Here is a 20,932-nt window from a genome sequence, read left to right on the forward strand (position 1 = left end):
TTTTCACTAAAAATTTAAAACTAATAATTTATATAATTATTATTAACATAATTTAACTAAATTCCAATACAAAAATTAAAATAAAACAGTTTTGCACTTACTTTCCGTCAGACATCGTAGTTAAATGCAGTAAACAATTTTTTGATAGAAATTATGTATGACAGTTGATAGAAGTGTCGCTTTTTTGAACGCTTGATTATTGCAGTGTTGCAATATTGCATTTCTGAACGTTCTGTTTGTTGTGCAATCGTCATGATGCGCGTCATGATGCATTTACGAACATAGCCATAATTTCATATGTATGCATATGTATGCTGTATATATGAAATATTATCGTAATATCCTTAAAACATAATATATTACAATAATAATATATGAAATCACACCTCTTATCATTTAAAACTTTCATACGCACCTATCCTGGAGATATGTATGCAAGTACAAATCAATTTCAAATCAAGATATTGTCATTTATCAGTAATATAAAAAGCGCGCGCTTCTCTATATTTACATACATATGTATGTATGTATGTGCGTATGACATTCTCACACAAATAATATATGAGTACGCATGTAAATCTAAAAATACAAATATTCTTAAATACAATATGAGTACACATGTAAATATGTATGTGCGTATGACATTCCCACACAAACAATGCATACACAACATATATACTTACATGCGTTCACATGTGGATATGTCACCCACAAAATTTACAAATATTGTTCTACAAAAACAACAATCCTTTAAAAAAGCATCAGAAACCAATATGGCAGCCAATTGCCGACGTCAAAATTTATAGTAAATTACACAACAACAAAATTTTCATTCATGAACGCAAACGTACTTTCAAAAAGCATATTCGATTCATTCATAAAATCAGACGCCATTACATCTCCCCGAGCATGCCTTGCCTACAAGCGTCTTTTCGCGATGATTTCAAAAGCTAAAAATCATAAATTGAATATATTTCTGAAATTTTATGGATGGAAAAAGTCACAACCCCGCAAATATAAGTATTAAAAAATATTAGAATAAAATAGACAACATAGTTTATTAGTCGAATTTCAAGTCTAGAAATTTTTCAAAGAAAATATTCAATATTCTTCTGATTTTTGTGTACAGTCAATCCCGGTTAAGTAGTACTCCGCTTAAATGAAAATCATCCCTCTTAACTGCCTATGTCTTGCTGCATCTCACGGTTTGTTTTTTGAAAAACATAGAAATTATTGTTTTAAGTACCACTCACTTAAGTATCCACACTCGCTTATGTACCATATTATATTTTTATTTTTGACAAACCACAAAAATCTGTATCTTTGATTGTGGCACATAACCGGCATTGACTGTATTTGTCAAGGAATGTGAAAAATATTTTGTAATTCTGAAATATTTTTACGCAGCTGCGTCGATTTGTATGCAAGCTCACACACAAACATACATATTTACGCTGGTTTGTAGGCAAAGAAAGCTGTACAGCGGCAAGGGAAGCGGTTTCGGTACAGCTCCGATTTTCTACTATTGACTTTTTGACAAAGTTCGGTTGTCCGTGACAACTGAGTTTTTGTATGAAACAATGGGTGTATATATTTACATACAAAGTTGTGTGTATACAAATTTACAAACATAATGCGAATGATTCTTTCAAATTTGTTTACATGAACATGAATACATATGTGAATATGTGAACTTTATACGTACGGTTTTTTAAAATCTGTTTACATGTACACATAATTATATGCATATGACTTTTAAGATTTTTTCAAAACGGGATTTTATCAAAAAAAATTTATCATTACGGGTATGGTTTTTAAAATCTGTTTATATGTACATATACGAATATGTGCGTCGGCTTGGTTTTCAAAATGTATAATGCCCAATATATGCACATGTAAGTTAATGCTTGCCACCAGATGATTAACAACACGCTGGTTTGAATGGTGAAGTCGAACTCGCATTTCTTTATTAAAAACGTTTCTTTTATACAGAATTTTTCTTATATACTATAAACTTACATATGTACTAATTCTTACTTACTAGTACTTATTTCTATATACTAACGTAAGCAATAATTATAGCCAAACAGCAAACCTCAGTTTGGTCGAGAAACGGCTCACATTGCGGCGGCACGACTTCCGTTCTGGTTTAGTGCCGACGAAATGTGCTGTCGTTGTAAATTTTGGAAATTGAGCAATGATATTGTATTTTTACGGAATATTGCTGAATTGGGTAATATCAGTATATTTGCTAGCTACGAGTACGACAACTTTGTTGTTGTACTTTTAGCTGTGATAACTCCCCCCTTCTTAAGCATCAGCGTCTCGCTGATTAAGAATTATTGGCTACTGTAAGCTGTGGGTAATCCATTATTGGTGGGATAAGAAATGAATTCCTGGTTTTTGGTTTGAGTATGATATATAAAACAAATGATAGTGTTACTGCAACAAGAATTGCTAAGAAGCTTGAGCTAATTGAAATAATGTTTTTTGATGTTATTCGTTCTAGTTCATTTACATTATTTAAATGTAGTTTATGTAAATAGTTTAAGTCTAATTTAATTTCATTTTCCGTTAGGTTATTCTGAAGTATTGCGGGTAGGATTTGGTAGGAACTTGTTTGCCAGTTTGTGTAACTAACGTTATTCAAAGTTATAGTTTCGTTAAAGAAGTTTATGAGAAAAGTACCATTTAGTTTAAAAGAAGTATTATTATAAGTAATATTTCCAATAAAATTTGAAAGAAATATTGTTCCTTCACTAATTAGTTCAATTATAGCTTGGTTTACATATTGGTAATCGCAGAGCGCTTTTTCTCCGCTAAGGGTCTGTGAAATGCAATGGGTTTTGTTTAGTTTTTTAAGTTGGTTTCTCTTGCATATAGTAGTATCATCTACTTCAATGCAATTTCCAAGTATGCCATATTTGTCGTTTTGGGATATGAAAATATTGGTGAATTCTAAGTATACTCGTTTAAGGTGTTTTACTGTCGAACGTATGATAATATTATTGTAAAGGGTATCTTCGGTTTTGGGAAGTGAAATTACATATAAAAGAAGTGAGTCTTTAATAATCATAGAAGGTTCTGCATATTTGAGTGCTTGCAGTTCATTTTTAAAAGGTAATGTCTCAGTTTGAGAGAGAATATTTGCGATATCTTCTTTATTTAGAATTTGGGAATGAACGATTCCTTGTTTAGCTAATTGGGTTGCCATTATAATTTTTGCAATTTCGTCTTTTACGATACCTAACCTATTATATAATGTTTGTGCGAATAATTCCTTATTATTCTTACTTATTTCATCCACAATCATGTTATAACTATCTAATATTTTATTATTTGTCTTGATAAGGTATTGGTTTGTGGTGTACTGTACGTTACTGTTTTCAGTCAGTTCATGTGTTGTGGAAAGTATTTGGTCCCAGTCAGTGGCATCGGGATTTCCTGCTAACCATTTCCAAGCAGATCCTATCCAATTGATTGATCTCTTTTGAATAGTTGCATTTTTTGTTCGCAGTTGGCTTAATAAGCTATCTATCTCGGAAAGTTGATGTTTTAATTGTGGAAATAAAATATTTGTTTTACTAATTTCGTGGTATATAGTAAGTCTGACGTCGTTGGTAATTTTTTCGTAGTCGTCCAAGTCGATAGTGTGGATAATTTTATACGTCCCTTTTGTAATCTTTCCTAGTCCTTGTTTGATCGTCACGAGCGGGCTGTCATATTCGTAGGTGTCCACTGTTGCAGTTGTCCAACAAGGTAAGAGTCTAAAGAGTAAATGTCAGTTAGTTTTTTAAATGTGATTTATGAATCTTTCTGTTATCTTTAGTAGTTATTGTGACGGTATTGTCTTTAGCGACAGTTTCTTTTTTAAAAATGGGTTTCGTTTTCCCTTTAATTTGTTTGTTCTTTTTAAATATAGTATCACCAGGTTCGTAATTCCTTATTTTTGACCTATTTTTGTTGTGATAATTTAGTGTATTTTTTTGGTTTCTGGCTATTTCATTTCGAAGATCAGTATTAACTATTTCCTTAAAGTTTGTTAAATTTTGGTAGTTGATTCTCTGTGTTCTTCCAAAGAAAATATCAGCTGGTTTCCTTTTCGTAACTGAATGTATCGTGTTATTATATCTGTCAACGGCAATGTTGACAATTTCTTTAATAGAGAAATCAGGGTATTCTACTTGGAGACATCTGATTATTTCAATAATAGTGGAATGCACACGTTCTATCGCACCATTGACTTCGCTTTTCTGAGGTGGTGCCAGATAGATTTCAATTCCTAACCCTTCTAAATAGTTCAGAGTTATTGGGCTTACAAAGCTGCCTTCATTGTCCATGACCAAAGTCTTTGGTACAGTGAAGTAGTGTAGAAGCTTTATCAATTTATCCCTGATATGCAGTACTGATTTATTTTTTATCCTGAAAAATTTTACAAATTTAGTGAATTTGTCAACGCACGAAATATATTTTTCGCCGGACATTTCTATAATGTCGATATGCAGTATTTCTGTTGGATACGAAGGTATGGGTGTTGCCTGTAACTTGGGTTTTTGTGGATGCCGGTCGTACTTATTACATCCGCAAATTTCACATGATTTAGTATATTTTTTAATAAGTTTAGTCATTTGTGGAAAATAGTATTTTTCCAATATCTGGTCTTTATTTTCTTTACCATTGCGATGGGCTCTTTTGTGTTCTTGTTCTATTATTTTAAATTTGACATCTTCGTCTGCGATATCGGTAACTACTTTCTGTGTTATCCTGATACGAAATTGTGAGAAATTTTCTTGATATATTTGCTGTAGTAATGAAATGTATTTTTCTTGGATTTTAATTCCATTGATTATGTTTGGGTTTAGGACGCTTTTCAAGATTTTACTTAGGTTTTCTTTATCGTAAACTTCACATTTAATGAGGTGTCTGTGGAAGCTTGGATGAGGTTCTTCGTGTGTAATCTCCTCCTTTCCTTCTGTAAATATAACTTGATTTTTAAATACGTTAATTGGAGCTTCACAGTGAGGAATGAGCTTTGAGCTATCCTCTTCTGCGCTATGTTGTGTATTTTCATCTGTGGATGTTAGCGTATTAACTTCTATTGGCAGCCGTGATAACGCATCGGCGACTACGTTTGTTTTTCCTGGTTTGTAAATTAGTTTATAATTATATTCTTCTATCCTTGCTTTCCACCTTTTTAACTTGGCATTGTTATTACTGTTGCTTAGTGCAAACGTCAGTGGCTGGTGATCAGTAAGAATTTTTATTTCTTTAGCTCCATACAGGTAAGTCCTTAATTTGTCGTGGGACCATACTATGGCGAGCATTTCTTTCTCTATTGTCAAGTAATTCTCTTCGGTTTTGTTGAGTGATCTAGAGATGTAAGTTATGGGTCTGTCTTGACCGATTATCCCTTGTGAAAGGACTGCTCCGATTGCAGTATTGGAAGCATCTGTCGTCAGAATAAAGGGTTTGTTGAAGTCTGGGAATACCAGAATTTCAGAGGATGTAAGCAAATATTTTATGTCATTAAATGATTTCAAGCCTTCCTCTGTTATTGAGATTTGTATCCGTTTGGATTGACTTGCTTTTATTTGAGCATTTTCACCTCTAGTTAAATTGGTAAGTGGCTTGACAATTTTTGCAAAGTCTTTTATAAATCTTCTATAATACGATGCTAAGCCCAGGAAGCCTTTTAATTCCTTAAGGTTAGCAGGTGCGGGAATTTTTTTAATAGCGGATATTTTGTCAGGATCTGGCAAAATACCTTCGCCGGTAACGATATGACCTAGAAAATTTACTTCTGTTCTAAAAAATTTAGATTTTTCCAGATTGACTTTTAAATTTGACTTGTACAAAAGCATGAACACATCTTCAATATTTCGTAAGTGTTCCTCTTTAGTTTTTCCTATTATTATAAAATCATCGATATAAACGTAGCACTTCGCCCCGTAGGTTTGTTGGGTAAGGATATGATTTTGTATATATCGGTTCTTCACTTGTTGTTCTAATTTCTGCTAATACAGTTGTGTCGATTGTCCCACTGTCGGAGACTGGTCCGAAAAGTTCCCAATATTTATTTATCATTTCCTTAACTTCATGTTCATAGGGGTTTTCTTGAATATTATTTATTTGTTTAGAGATATTTTGTTTTAGTGGCAGTACTATTCATATAGTTTATTCTTCGTGAGTGTATTGAAGGGTCTACCTCCATCGGGACCGCAGGCTTGGGTTGGGTTGGCCTAGGTGGAGGTAGCGCTTGAGTTTGAATATTTTTATTATAGATTTGATTTTTTTTGAACGAGTTTAATTCCCTTGGTACAAATACCTGTTTTTGGTTCATTTGGTTTCTTTGCGTTTGGCTTAAGCTACCTATATTCCTTGGGTAGATTGAATAGTTTCTTAAGTTTATGTTTTGTATTTCAAGACAGGAAGCGTATGCTTCGGGTAAGTTCTTGGGTCGCTGGAAGACTAGCATCCTGGATAGTTCACCGTTTAGGCCCCTGATGAATACGTCAAGGGCTCGGTTCCTATAAGTTTCTAGTAGCACGCTACTTGTTTCTCTGGAATAGTCCTGTCCCTTTATTTTATTGATTATCAAAGATAATTGGTGATTAATTCGAGCATAGAACTGCTCTACGCTAAAGTGCTTTTGAGATAAGGATCCTAGTTCGTGTTCTAGGGTCCTTAGGTCGCGTTTGTCTGCGTAGTGCAGTGACAAACAACTCTTGATTGTCACCCAGTCGTCATCAAATATATTATATGATATTAAGGCCGTATCCGCAGGACCTTTCACTTTTTGCCTAATGTGCCGTAAGATGGCTCTATAGAGTGGCTTCGTCCTTATCACCTCATAGTCCTGTAAAATAGATTCCACATTGTGGATCCAGGAGATAAATTGGATAGGGTCTCCTTCGAATGTCGGTAGGTTCTTTACACTATCAGGCAATCTGCTAATTTCGGCTAGGTCTGCCTCTGTTAAGTGAATAAGGTAATTTGGGTTAGCGCTTTCGCTGTGTGGGTTGATTCTAGCTTCTAATTGATTTATTCTATTGTTTAATATCTTAGCTTGCTCGATTTGCGCGTTTATAGCGCCTGTCAAGTGTGTGATGGCTTCTTGTACTTGCTCCATACTGAGGCTCACCAGTTTTTACAATTTTTTCTATTGCTAATTGTTATAATCTCGCTCTTATTACAATTTATTTTAAATTGCTCAATACATAAATTTGATTACAAAAAGGTGAATAACTTAATTTTAATTCTTACAACAGTATCGGGAGTATCAGCTTCTGCATCCTGATATCGGGCGGTCCACTTGTTCCTTTTTGAGGTGTTTTACTCCGCTACTTGGGAGTGGATGACGTCACAGTTCAGGCTTTGATTGTTGTCTTGGTGGTTTTGCACTTTTGTCTACACAGTTGAATATGCTGCGAGAATAATTTTCTCAGTTGCACAGTTATTATTGTCGTATTAGAGTCACTTTGAGCACTTGGTGTTATGGCAGCTTTTCTACGTTGATTCCTTCTTGTTTAGGGGCAACAATAGTTTTTATTAATGCACAGTTTTGAGTCTCTTTGAGCACGTTTTTAGATAACAGCAGTTTTGTTAAGCTGCTTAGTTACTTACACGCGGATAACAGAGGTTTTATTAATGTGCGATTAGAGTTACTTTAAACACTTTGTTTAGATAACAGCAGTTTCCTAACGCTGTTTTTGTTTTTCTGCTCGCGGGCAACAACAATTTTATCAATGCGCGATTAAGAGTTTTCTAACGCTGCTTTTTTCAACCGATATAGACAATTTAAATTTGAAGTCTCGGGCGCCAGTTAATGCTTGCCACCAGATGATTAACAACACGCTGGTTTGAATGGTGAAGTCGAACTCGCATTTCTTTATTAAAAACGTTTCTTTTATACAGAATTTTTCTTATATACTATAAACTTACATATGTACTAATTCTTACTTACTAGTACTTATTTCTATATACTAACGTAAGCAATAATTATAGCCAAACAGCAAACCTCAGTTTGGTCGAGAAACGGCTCACATTGCGGCGGCACGACTTCCGTTCTGGTTTAGTGCCGACGAAATGTGCTGTCGTTGTAAATTTTGGAAATTGAGCAATGATATTGTATTTTTACGGAATATTGCTGAATTGGGTAATATCAGTATATTTGCTAGCTACGAGTACGACAACTTTGTTGTTGTACTTTTAGCTGTGATAACTTGTATGTACATATATTTATTTAGGTAATAATGGAAATATGACTTTATTATAAATTCCAACAGATTTAATGGAATTTATCATTAAATAGGTCAAATTGCGCATACATACATATGTACATTAGAGTGATTCAAAAAAAAAAAAAAAATTTTTTCGTTTGGTACTTAGAAAAATAGGTTCCTAGACACCTCTAAGAAAGCCTCTCCAAACATGAGTTTTTAATTGTAACGGGAATGTCCTCCTACATACAGTTTTCTATTTTTTCTTATTATCAGATAGAAAAACTTATATCTCCCTTCCAACTACTTAAAAAAATATATTGTTCCTTAGATTTTGTAGGAAATTGAATGCTCTACAAAAAAAGGTCTATTATGATTTTTTCGTAAACTCAACCATTTAAAAGATATTAACAGTTAAAGTTTGATTATTTTTGAGAAATTTTTTTATTTCTTAAGAATTTTATAACTCAATGAAAAAAAAATATTATGAATAGATTTTTGGAGAGGCTTTCTTAGAGGTGTCTAGGAACCTATTTTTCAGAAATTACGCAGTGACACAATAATTTTTTTTCATTGAGTTATAAAATTCATATGAAATAAAAAATTTTCCCAAAAATAATCAAACTTTAACTGTTAATATCTTTTAAACGTTTGGGTTTACGAAAAAATCTTAATACACCTTTTTTGTAGAGCATTCAATTTCCTACAAAATCTTAGGAACAGGACATTTTTTCCAAGTAGTTGGAAGCGAGATATAAATTTTTCTATCTGATAATAAGAAAAAATTGAAAACTGTATGTAGGAGGACCTTCCCGTTACAATTAAAAACTCATATTTGGAAAGGCTTTCTTAGAGGTGTCTAGGAACCTATTTTTCCAAGTACCAAACGAAAAAAAAATATTTTTTTTTTGAATTACTCTAATGTACATAGATAAGTATATAAGTACATATGAGCTTTGTTATCAAATATATGGAGAATATCTATAAATGATATCCATAGTCGTTTGCGCATTGCAAATACGCGAATCTGTAAGCATACACAGAGCGAAAAGTACCTAATAAAATAGAACAAAAGTAAAAAGATATCTCTATGGTTTTTCCTCAAGAAGAACGCCTTCTTATTCCAAATAGGAAAATATTTTCAATGAAATCAAGAAGAAATCTTCGATATTTTATGTGAATATCTTCTTAAATTCATTAAAAAGTCAATCTTTTTATTTTTAAAAAGTTTGTCTTATTGTTTTTATAAGTTTATCTCCTTGAATTTATTAAAAAGTTTACCTTTTAATTTTATAGAGCTATCTTCTTGAATTTATTAAAAAGCATGTTTTAGTATTCTAATAAGTTTAGAGCTTTGCATTTATTTAAAAAGCATAAGTTGATAATACAAATTACAGATATTACATATTAAGGTTTTCATTCAATTCTAAACATTTTACGTTTATTTATTACATAAGTTGGGTAAAAAAATAACTTAAATAACTTAACATGATTCTTTTCGTAAGTAATAAAATATGGGAAAGGTTTTGGGATCTTTTCACAAATAATTCACATTATTATTTTTTTTATTATAGTTTAAATACTATACATACAAAAATTTAATGAATTATCAAACTACAAACTGATAAAAACTTTTTCTTACAATTCTGAAACTTAGGTTTATTAGTATGGGTTTTGTAATAGAATTTATATAATCTTCTTCTTCTTAATTGGCGTAGACACCGCTTACGCGATTAGTTTAAAATGTTTATACAGCTTTTGCCATCTACATTTATTTGAAGGCCATTAATTTTCAATGTTTTTAAAATATTCAGAACACAATCTTGTAGATCTCGAACTTTAACAACCCCTGCTACAAATATATTTGATAATTTGCTAAGTTGGTACTGAGGTACGCTTGGAAAGTTATAATATATACCGCAAACTTTTTGTTGGCCAGATTTACTGCCCAAAGGATCATTAATTTCGAAGTCATCCATATACAAAAAAAAAATGGAATCGTTACATTATTTTTCTTTGAATTTTGCCAAAAGCTGCTATTGATGAAATGAGTATAAGGAAGGTTTTCTGAAAAGTTTTTCATATTTAAAAGCGTTGCCTCTAAAATCCCTTTACTCTCAAAAAATTTTTTAATTTGAAAAGGAATGTCTGATAGGGTTATTTCGGTTCTATCTGAGGTTAAAGTTGGGTTGTTATTAAGTATGACTTCTGAGAGTTCGTCGCTAACAATGTATTTTTGCAGATGTTTATCCAGGTCTAGTTTTTCTATTTCTTTGAAAAATTTGTATTTGGTGGTTAAATCATAAAATGGCTGATATAATCTTAATTACTTCCTCAATTACAGAATTATTTTCATGAAAATTACTAATGGCTCTTAATATTTCACATATTGGGGTTGAAATTAACTCTGTTACGGAATTTTGAATTTCGAATACGTCTTTCCGAGAAAAATTCGTATTGGAATGCAGTTGAAGTAGAAACGCGATCATTGAATCTTTTAAAGAAGTAATATTTTGAATTGGTACTAGTTGATTTGATGAATTAGTTGTTTTAATTGGAATATTAAGAGCAAGAGAATTTTCTTTACAAGATTGGCTATTGCGAATTTCTATTTTCAAATGTTTTTTGAGGTGAATTTGAAATCTGTGAATGTTATAAAAAATTTGTTTGCAATTATATTCGTTACATTGAAATTTACAAACTGGTGGAGTACCATGTGCTGACTTTAGATGTTTAATCAGCTCTATAGGATTTAAGTGAGCTTTTTGACAAATGAAACAAGCAAAATTGGGCATTATACCAAAATTAGACGAAATTAGTTTCATTTACTCAAAAGATTTGCCACTGAAGAAAATTCTTCGGATTTCAACTCAAAAAAATATTGTTTTAAAAATGCCCATACTTGCTTGCTTCTTTGTGAATACTCTATCTTATAAACGTACGATAGTTTAATAATGCAGTCAACGCACTTCATATACGTAGTACATTTCCATTGCAGACCATCGCAAAAAACATAAAACTCTGAAATGGATGACCAATCTGATCCAACGACGATAATTCTCGGCTGTAGTTTCTCCTTTCTTACCGCAAACTTATTCTTCAATTCAGTTATTGTGGGTTGAATATCATTACGTGTTGCAACGAGTGTTACGAAATCTGTTTGGGCATCAGCTATTGTTGGTTTTTTGTCCTTATTAAGCCTCAAAGGCTGTAGCAAAGCATGTAGAAGAATTGTACTTATACAATATTTACATTCTGTAAAAAAAATTGTGTAAATAAAAATTTTATTAATTTAAAAGTGATATTCAGGATTTCGTGCATACGATCCGGCATCATTGCATTTCCAAATCACCACGACAGCGCAATATAAAATTTATTGTTGTACATATACATACATATCTATATGTAATTTGTGATTGCACTCCCATGGTAATATGGTAGTTTGCATATTATATAGCACGAAATCCTGAATACCGCAATTTCATTTGATAAACCACTTTACCATTTGAGATGTTGTCAATGTGCAAATACTTTAAGAATAGTTCCCTTGAAACACGGTCTTTTATATCTCTATCAAAAATTTTGAGGATTTCTTTATAAAACTTCTCCAATTTCAAAAATAACATATTTCCTTTCCCGTGGTAAAGAGTCTCAAAGTCTATTTCTACCTATGGAAAATAAGTTATTGAATTATTTGAAAAAAGCATTGAATATAAGAACTCACAAGTTCATATCCACGAAAGTCCTTATAGCGCGGCCATTCACTAAAAATGCAGCTTAAAGAACTGGCGTTATGGATATCTATAATTCTTTGACCAGATGTCTCCTTCCAGTAATCAATAACCTGTTCCCATGGTGTGCAATTATTCTGTAGCCAGCACTTCTTTTCGTAATACTTATCTAAATATTCAGAAATAAGTATATCTTGTGAGAGTAAACAATCTATTTGTTTATACCGCTGGACAAAGCTGCTGGCGAAGCGGTAGTTGTACGATCGGTTGAAAACTTTTTATAATTGGTTTTGTCAGCATTCGTCCAGCGTGAAAATAGCTTTCCCGTAGGATTTTTCTTACCATATTTTCTTGCTAGAAAATATGTTTCCTAAATATTAAATAGTTGCATTAAAAAAATAGACCATGTTACAATTAAATAAATCAGTAGTATTGCGCAAAACATATGCAACAAAATTAGTTTTATTTTGGTTTGGCCCTATTTTTATTTATTAATTTTTAATAGTAATAATTTTTACAAGTTTATCCTTCGTCATAAACTGTACAAATCTAACTTCATACTAAACTCCTAATTTGGTTGTTTATGTTTTGCACAACGTTTTAAGTGTGCCAAATGATTTCCCAAAAATAATTAAAATAGTAAGCAGAACTGATTTTTTTCATTTTGAAACATGAAATGATTATTTATCCATACATAAACATACCGGATTCTCTTTGGGGAATACATCGCAGATGATGTTGGCCCACTTTTGCATTTCTCCATATGTCAGTTTTTTCCGCCTTCCTATATAATTCTCTATTATGCAGAGACACAATGTATTCTGCTGCTTGGCGTCCAAGAAACCATTTTTCTGCTGAAAGTGAAGCACAAGCTGCCCTTTAACCGTACCTTTTAAAAGGTCGGTTAAGCTGCGACTGTCCATGCAGTTATCATACGTTGGCTGGAGTACTGGTGAAGAATCTCTTGAACTTTTAGCTGCATTTAAGTCGTCAGAAATTTTCTCTAACCACTCCAAAATTCGACTACTCGCAGATAAGGTGCTTGCATCACGTACAAGCGGTATATTCTAAAAATGCTTGCATAAATGTACACCAAAGAAGTTATTAAATTATGCTGCACTTACCATGTTCTTCCTCCATTCTCTTAATCCCGCTTTAAACTTGATGCATTCGCCAAAAAATTTGTTTATTTCACATAAACAGTCGATATCTTCCCAATCCATTTTTGTTAAAATTATCGTTGATGTCACTCCGTAGTTCACAAGAATGGAGCAAATATCATCATTTAACTCCCATGATTTAAAAATGGGCAGCGTTTCAATTGCATCTAATGTGCAAGGAGCGTTACTATTTTCATCCGAACTGAATATATCCATTTTACAAACTTGTCACAATTTTTATAAGACACGCGTCGGGCCACACTCACGTTAATACTGACTGATGCCCAATAATTATTGCATCATCTTAAGCATGCAAAAACACGAGCCGATAGAAATACAGTTACGATTGGCGACATTGAAATGCTTATGCTTGTGAATAGTTTGTTTTTGTTTGTGCATTTGCTCTTTTTTTTTAACTAATATACGCAAGGCTACATCCCGTGCACTTCGACGCGTATAATGTATGTTATGGTTGCGTGCTCAACACATATCATTATGTTATTGTTGCTTATAGTGATTTACATTTCGTTTTTGTTTTCTATTTTCTTTCATACACTTCAGTTACTTTTTGAATTCAAGAGTATGGAAAAAAAGATGTCAAAAGAAATCAATGGAACTTGCAACGGTACGCTTCCATTCTCTTCTCACCGCCTTCTCCTACATTTAGACAGAATTTATCGAACAAGAAGTTTTCTCATTATTTTAAGCAGATAAACTTTTAAATAAAAATAAGAAGATTTCCCACATATAAATAAGAAGAAATCTCTATGAAAATATCTTCGTCTTTGACTTCTGTCCGCTTCTTGGTCCCTGCAACTGATCATAGAGACAATCTTTTTATTTTTATTAGCCATATTTTTCTCTGTGTACATTTGTAAACATTGAAATTAGCATCACTTTTCTCATTTAACAATGAAAATGCTCAATTCTGCTATTTTCGACCCCTTCATGTTAAATATTGGTGAAATCCGCTAATAATATTTTTGTGGTGAAATCCACTAATAGAAAACTCAACCCCTCCAAAAAGAGGAACGTGATGACAATCGGCACACCATGAACCTTCTCTATATTATACGTTCCCTGGTATTTATTAGCATTTATTTATTAGTTATCAGCAAAATACTACAATGCTCATATGTTATTTTGCTAGTATTTGGTGATACACATATGGTATTTGTACCATATATGGTATTGTCACATGTCTGTCACGGGTATTACTTAATAGTTGCAACATCGAATTTGATTTTTGGAAATTGCAAGAATATAAAATGTTTGTCTACACTCGAGCCCAGCCTTTCCTTAAATTTAAAACAGAATAGTAAACTGAGTATCAAGTAAAAACTAAGTTTTTTAACAACAGAGCGGAGATCGACCGAAAAAAGATACCCTAGTGTTGGCATGTATGATGTGGTGAGTGTTGCAAGTCAGTGTTTTGCATTGTATCGTGAGGAGTTGTGCACGGACGCACCGGGAATGACGTTAGAAAGCGGCGTTTCGAATATTTTTTGATGAATAAATGATAAGGAAATAAAACAATAAAGATTTTAACAAAAAATTTTATTTTTATATGAATATTTGAACGTAGAGTGGTAATTAAATATTTTTATTTGCAGCTATTATAGAATAGAGGTAAGGATTAAAAAAAAATAAACACTTCTTAAAGTAAAATTTATAAATTTGTTTTTATTTTTTAAATTCATTTGTTTACGAGTATATATCCTAAAACAAAATAAAGTAAAATTTGTTTTACTTGAGAATACATAATTAAAATTTTATAACTTCAATATATAAATATATATAATATAATTATTTATTTACATATAAATAATTATTTATACACATATGTTATATTTATATTATATATAAATATATAATGTAACTATTAATTTATACATTGATGTCAATTTTATATATTCACTTATGTATTAATTTGCTTACGTATTATGAAATTATGTACATTTGAATTAAAAAAAAACGAGGATATATGAATACTAATACGTATATTTGGCATATATACATGTGCTTGTATACATACCCACCTACATGCCTCGAATGACCAAATAAAAAATAAACTAATCTTTCAACACTTTCTGTGCCTGCATATGAAACTTTTGACTGCAGCAATTAGAGCTAATCAATTGTCATCTATGATAGAACGATATATGAAGTTAAGATGGCTAAAGTTGTTGAATATCCTCACAAAAACAATTTTATTGAACACCTTAAACTTTTCAATCAGACCGTAATAGCTTAATCAACAGATGGTAAAAAGTATTTGAAATGTTTTTACATTTTGTATTTCCACCTAAAAACCTTAGTCAATATAAATTTCTGTGTGAAGCGCTCCCCTGAGAAAAAATTAAACGATTTAATAAGATAGTATATCTCATTCAAATTTATGATATAAAAATAATAATATAAAAAAGCGAAATCACATTGTACACTGAATTAACATTAATTACATGAAAATTTCTTAAAACGATTAAATTAAATACTAAACACTGTAACTAATATCTCGCCAATAAAAACCTGTATATTGTAGTTATCAGAAATTGATGAATTGACAAGTACAAAAATTTTTTATATATCCTAATGAAAATATCGGTATTCATTATCAGGACTATAATTTCTAACTCTTACTACAAAAATAACATTAGAAAATATGCAATAGCTTGAGTTCTTTTCAACCGAAACAATTTTGATCACAATAAGTAATTAAGAGATATCAGTAGCCTTCAGTGTTAAAAGTAATAACTTTTAATAGCATTTTCCCCATTATTTTTACTGTTAAAAATAACGTAGGTGTGCTTTTTATTTAAACAACATAAGCCTAACGCTATTAGTGGTATCAATAATTTAATTAAAAAAATAGTATTACACATTACACTTCAACTGGAAATGTAAATTAGTGGACAAAATTATGTGCATTTTGGAATAAAGAAGTTTCGACTTATTCTTAAGTACTTCTCTAACTTTCTGTAAGATTCTTCATGTAATAAATTTCCTGATTTGGTATATAAAATAAAATACATATTACATTACTTCGTAATCTAAAGATTCAATATGACTTGCCTTTCAAACTGGCTGGGCAGTGTTAGCCTTTAGTTTTATTGATTAATTTGTATTTTTAAGGTAAGGAGAATAGGCGCCCTTAAAGTTCCTAATAGATGAAAACGCTTTATATTTACTATGAACTTTTAGTATCAATTTTCTAAAGATACAGATGTGCGAAAAGTTCTGTATTTAAAACGCTGTTAGAATCACTGCCTACCAATATTTTATCATTAGTGGTTTCCTTGTGTTTCATAAAAATATGCATACAAAGGGGAAGACGGCATTTGATTAATTTAGATTAGGTCCCCGGCTTTCTCTTATAAACAACTATGGAAATCCATGGAAAATGTTCGAGCATTTAATTTGAGAAAGATAAGAACCCATGTTTTTTCGCTAAAGAAATTTTTCAATTGAAGGTTTGGTTGATATGGAACTTGACGTGGAAGCTGAAAAAAAATATATTTATATAATCAGTAAATAGGACGTCACTCATTACAGTATTAACTTTAGATAAACCTGCTTCACATTCATTAAAAATTATGTTTATAATCGAAAACAATGGATATTGCTTCTCCTAAAAATCTAAATGGAATATATGACATATAAGTTAAATGTGTAAATGCATATAATTATTAAATTATATAGCAATATTTTATGTAAGAATGAACCCTGGTAAAATATGAAACTGAGTTTGAGAAATTCAATAATAATTACATTTTAAGTTTTAGAAAACACATATTACAAAAAAAATACTTTTTATCAAATAATTTTAAAATAACGCAAATGTGAACTGAAACTCTTGTTTTTTCCTATTGTAAAACCAAACAACAAAAAACATTGCTATCGTAAAACAAAACAACAAACACATATTAGAATTAATGATATCCATAATCCATAACAAATTTTCATCGCTTTCAAATCAGATTCCGACAACTATCAAATTCCAAAACAACCCTGAATGTTTTGTTGGATAAGCAGGCTCATCTACAGTAAATTAATACCTTCATTACCTTCAATGTCGTCTTTTAAATTGTTTTCTTGGCAGCTTAGGCCAGAAGAATTGGAAATGTTAGGATCTTCTAAGTTTTTTTTATTCACTAACGATGACGTCGGCGGTAACTCGTTAGATGATACTACTGGTACAGAATTATTGTGTCCCACGTCATGCTGATTCTTTAATTGTCATTTCACCAATTCAATAGTTAAAAATCTTTTAAGCCGCTCAAAGTATTGCGAATGCAATTCCACGTCATTATGGCCAGCACCCTATAAAAAATAAAGTTTTTAAATTATATGGTAGTTATTAAACAAAATTTTTGGTAAGCATAAATAATACAACTTTTGCCTTAACCTTTAACTGTGGATGGCATTTTTACCGAAGACTATCTTCGAGATGAAACTTCACTGGCTCCTAGCAATATTATTTTTAGTATTCTAGTCTAGATATCAAAATAACGATTTTTTCAAAGTCTAAAAAATGATTTTTCAAAATAATTTGAGATATATTGGTATTTTGTTGACCGTTTACCCAAACTGGTTCAACCAAAACTGAAACTTTAAACGCGTTTTTCTAAAAACTCTCGTTTTTTAAAACGATTTCTTAGGTTCTACTGGACCAATTTACCTATAAATCCAAAACTCGAGTCAATTTACTATAAGCTCTCAGAGCGAATTTGTGGATGTACAACTTGTATAAATTAAATGTTTATTATCAGATATTCAAAGCGATCAGATATTCAAAGCGATATCGTATAGAAAAAATAATAGACAATGATTTTAAATATAAAGCAGTCATGTGAACGCCTGTACAAGCCACCTGCACCATCTAAGTTCAGAGAGGTAGGCATATGCGCCTTCTTAAACACCAAAAGTGTGTTTGTTAATGTTAGTGTAACAAAGGACCAGAGGAGATGAAAATTTCCCTATACTAAGATAGCTGAGAGCGAGTAGGAATCGGTACCACTAGAGGATAACCGTAATGAGGAGGATTGTGCCCCTTGCTTTGGAACTTCATTTGAGCAACGAAATCCTGTATTAGAGATACGTAGAGAGATAGATATTCCCGAAGGAAGAAATGACGGTAAAAGTAAAGAGCAGTAATCATCTGGGTTGGGGCAAGATAAACTGTCCCTAAGAGGGGCCAACGTGAGTCCTTTTGTAAACGGGGAGTACACAACAGACCTGATCGAATTGCATACATTAATAACCATTCTATTTGTATATTTATATTTTTCAAAGATGTTGCTACAGAGTATAATAATGGGTGATCCAAGTAGAGGTACTTTTTTCAATAGCCTTTTTTGACAGATCATGCGTGAGTCGTGTAAAGCTGTCATATTATTTTCGTTCAGTATTGTTTAGTATTTCATCATGGAAAGTTTTACGCCTGACAACGTTTACAAATCGTTCGACTTTATTACGAAATTCACGTACTTTAAATAATGTGCTTCGCTCGAGTTCCCTATCTATGCACATGACCTCCACATGTTGCACATACGCTACACATGCTAAACCATTTTCAACCAGCTCATATAACACTGGTAGACACATAATTTGTGACATGAAAATTCTTAGGTGTTTCTAATGCAATTAATGAAGTCAAATATGAAAACATAATTTTTCTATCACCCACAGATATTCTGTTACCTGCGGCTTTAGATTTTCCAATACCTAAAATATCTGCCTGCTTATTTGATGTAAACAGCGTGTTTTACGATCAATTTATTTTACAAAATGTATCAGTAGCCTAACGGGGTCCGAAACGGTTACGTCTTCTATGTTTGGATAGTAAAACGGTTTTGAGTTCACATTATTTTCATCTTTACTGGCGTAGAAACCGCTTACGCGATTATAGCCGAGTTAATAACAGCACGCCAGTCGTTTCTTTTTTTCGCAAGGTAGCGCAAATTGGAGATTCCAAGCGAAGCCAGGTCTTTCTTCACTTGGTTCTTCACACGGAGTGGAGGTCTTCCTCTTCCTCTGCTTCCCCCGGCGGGTACTGCGTCGAATACTTTCAGAGCTGGAGTGTTTTCGTCCATTCGGACAACATTACCTAGAAAGCGTAGCCGCTGTCTTTTAATTCGCTGAATTGTGTCAATGCCGTCGTATATCTCATTCAGCTCATCGTTCCATCGAATGCGATATTCGCCGTAGCCAACTCGCAAAGGACCATAAATCTTTCGCAGAACTTTTATCTCGAAAACTCACAACGTCGACTGATCAGATGTTGTCATCGTCCATGCCTCTGCACCATATAGCAGGACGGGAATAATGAGTGACTTATAGAGCTTTAGTTTTGTTCGTCGAGAGAGGACTTTACTTATCAATTACCTACTCAGTCTGAAGTAGCACCTGTTCGCAAGAGATATCCTGCGTTCGAATCTGACGATGTTGTTGGTGTTGATCCTGGTTCCAAGATAGACGAAATTATCTACAACTTCGAAGTTAATAGTGACGTGGGTGCTTAGTCGCGAGTGCGACGACTGTTTGTTTGATGACAGGATATATTTCGTGTTGCCCTCGTTGATCAGCAGACCCATCTGCTTCGCTGCCTTATCCATTCTGGAGAAAGCAGAACTAACGGCGCGGTTGTTAGGGCCAATGATCTCAATATCATCAGCACACGCCAGCAGCTGTTCACTCTTATAGAAGATTGTACCTTCTCGGTTTAATTCTGCAGCTCGAATTATTTTCTCCAGAAGTAGGCTGAAAAAGTCACACGAAAGAGAGTAACCTTGTTTGAAACTTTGTTTGGTATCGAACGGCTCGGAGAGGTCCTTCCCGATCCTGACGGAGCTTTTGGTGTTGCTCAACGTCAGTTTACACAGCCGTATTAGTTTTGCGGGGATACCAAATTCAGACATCACAGCATAAAAGCAGCTCCTTTTCGTACTGTCGAAAGCAGATTTGAAATCGCCGAAGAGTTGGTGTGTGTCGATTCTCTTTTCACGGGTCCGTTCCAAGATTTGGCGCTTGCTGAATATTTGTTCAATTGATGATTTGACAGGTCACACAAAGCCACACTGATAAGGTTCAATCAGTTTGTTGACGGTGGGCTTTGATCTTTAACACAATACGCTCGATAGAACCTTATATGCGATATTGAGGAGGCTTATTCCACGGTAGTTGGGGCAGATTTTGTGGTTTCCCTTCTTGTGGATTGGGCAGAGCACATTTAAATTCCAATCGTTGGACATGCTTTCGTACAACCATATATTACAAAAAAGCTGATGCATGACCCTTATCGGTGCTTCGCTGCCGTGTTTGAATAGCTCGGTCGGCAAACCATCGGCCCCGGCCACTTTGTTGTTCTTCAGACGGGTAATTGCTATTCGAACTTCTTCATGGTCGGGCAGTGAAACGTCTGCTCCATCGTCATTGATTGGGGAATCGGGTTCGCCTTCTCCTGGTGTTATGCTTTTACAGCCATTCAGCAGGCTAGAGAAGTATTCCCTCCATAATTTTAGTATGCCCTGGGTATCGATTACTAGATCACCCCCTTGGGTTCTATTAAAGTATGCTCCGATATTGAAACCTTTTGTTAGTCGCCCCATTTTTTGTGTAGAATTTTCGACCATTACCCCTGTAGGCCAGCTTTTCAAGCTCTTCAAACTCACGTTTTTCGGCCTTACTCTTTTTCTGTCTGCAAATGCGTCTCGTTTCCTTGTATATACCCCATCCCACACATGTTGTGGTCGAGTGTAACCTTGCAAGGTAGGCAGTCTGCATTCTCTCAACTATGACACGGCACTCCTCGTCGTACCAGCTG

The 20,932-nt window shown here is 33.0% G+C and overlaps 2 protein-coding genes across 3 annotated transcripts in view; both read right to left on the reverse strand.

Moving 5' to 3' along the window:
- Positions 1-1,936: 1,936 nt before the first annotated feature.
- LOC126764434 (uncharacterized) lies at positions 1,937-14,625 on the reverse strand. The gene is made up of 6 exons (XM_050482118.1): positions 13,075-14,625; positions 12,655-13,017; positions 12,176-12,320; positions 11,944-12,119; positions 11,722-11,887; positions 1,937-11,474 (listed from the first exon to the last, which is right to left on the reverse strand). The coding sequence occupies exons 1-6, from the start codon at positions 13,324-13,326 to the stop codon at positions 11,041-11,043; spliced, it is 1,536 nt and encodes a 511-aa protein (XP_050338075.1). The 5' UTR covers positions 13,327-14,625; the 3' UTR covers positions 1,937-11,040.
- A 1,553-nt stretch (positions 14,626-16,178) lies between these two features.
- Positions 16,179-20,932, reverse strand: part of LOC126764440 (alpha/beta hydrolase domain-containing protein 17B) — a 112,643-nt gene continuing 107,889 nt past the window's right edge. For both annotated transcript variants that reach the window (XM_050482124.1, XM_050482125.1), the window contains exons 4-5: positions 17,175-17,430; positions 16,179-16,610 (exon numbers count right to left, since the gene is read on the reverse strand). In XM_050482124.1, coding sequence (XP_050338081.1) covers positions 17,347-17,430 — 84 coding nt within the window. In that variant the 3' untranslated portion in view covers positions 16,179-16,610; positions 17,175-17,346. The remainder of the gene's footprint in view (positions 16,611-17,174; positions 17,431-20,932) is intronic.

Source organism: Bactrocera neohumeralis, unplaced genomic scaffold, assembly GCF_024586455.1.
Source record: "Bactrocera neohumeralis isolate Rockhampton unplaced genomic scaffold, APGP_CSIRO_Bneo_wtdbg2-racon-allhic-juicebox.fasta_v2 cluster09, whole genome shotgun sequence".
Lineage (NCBI taxonomy): Eukaryota > Metazoa > Arthropoda > Insecta > Diptera > Tephritidae > Bactrocera > Bactrocera neohumeralis.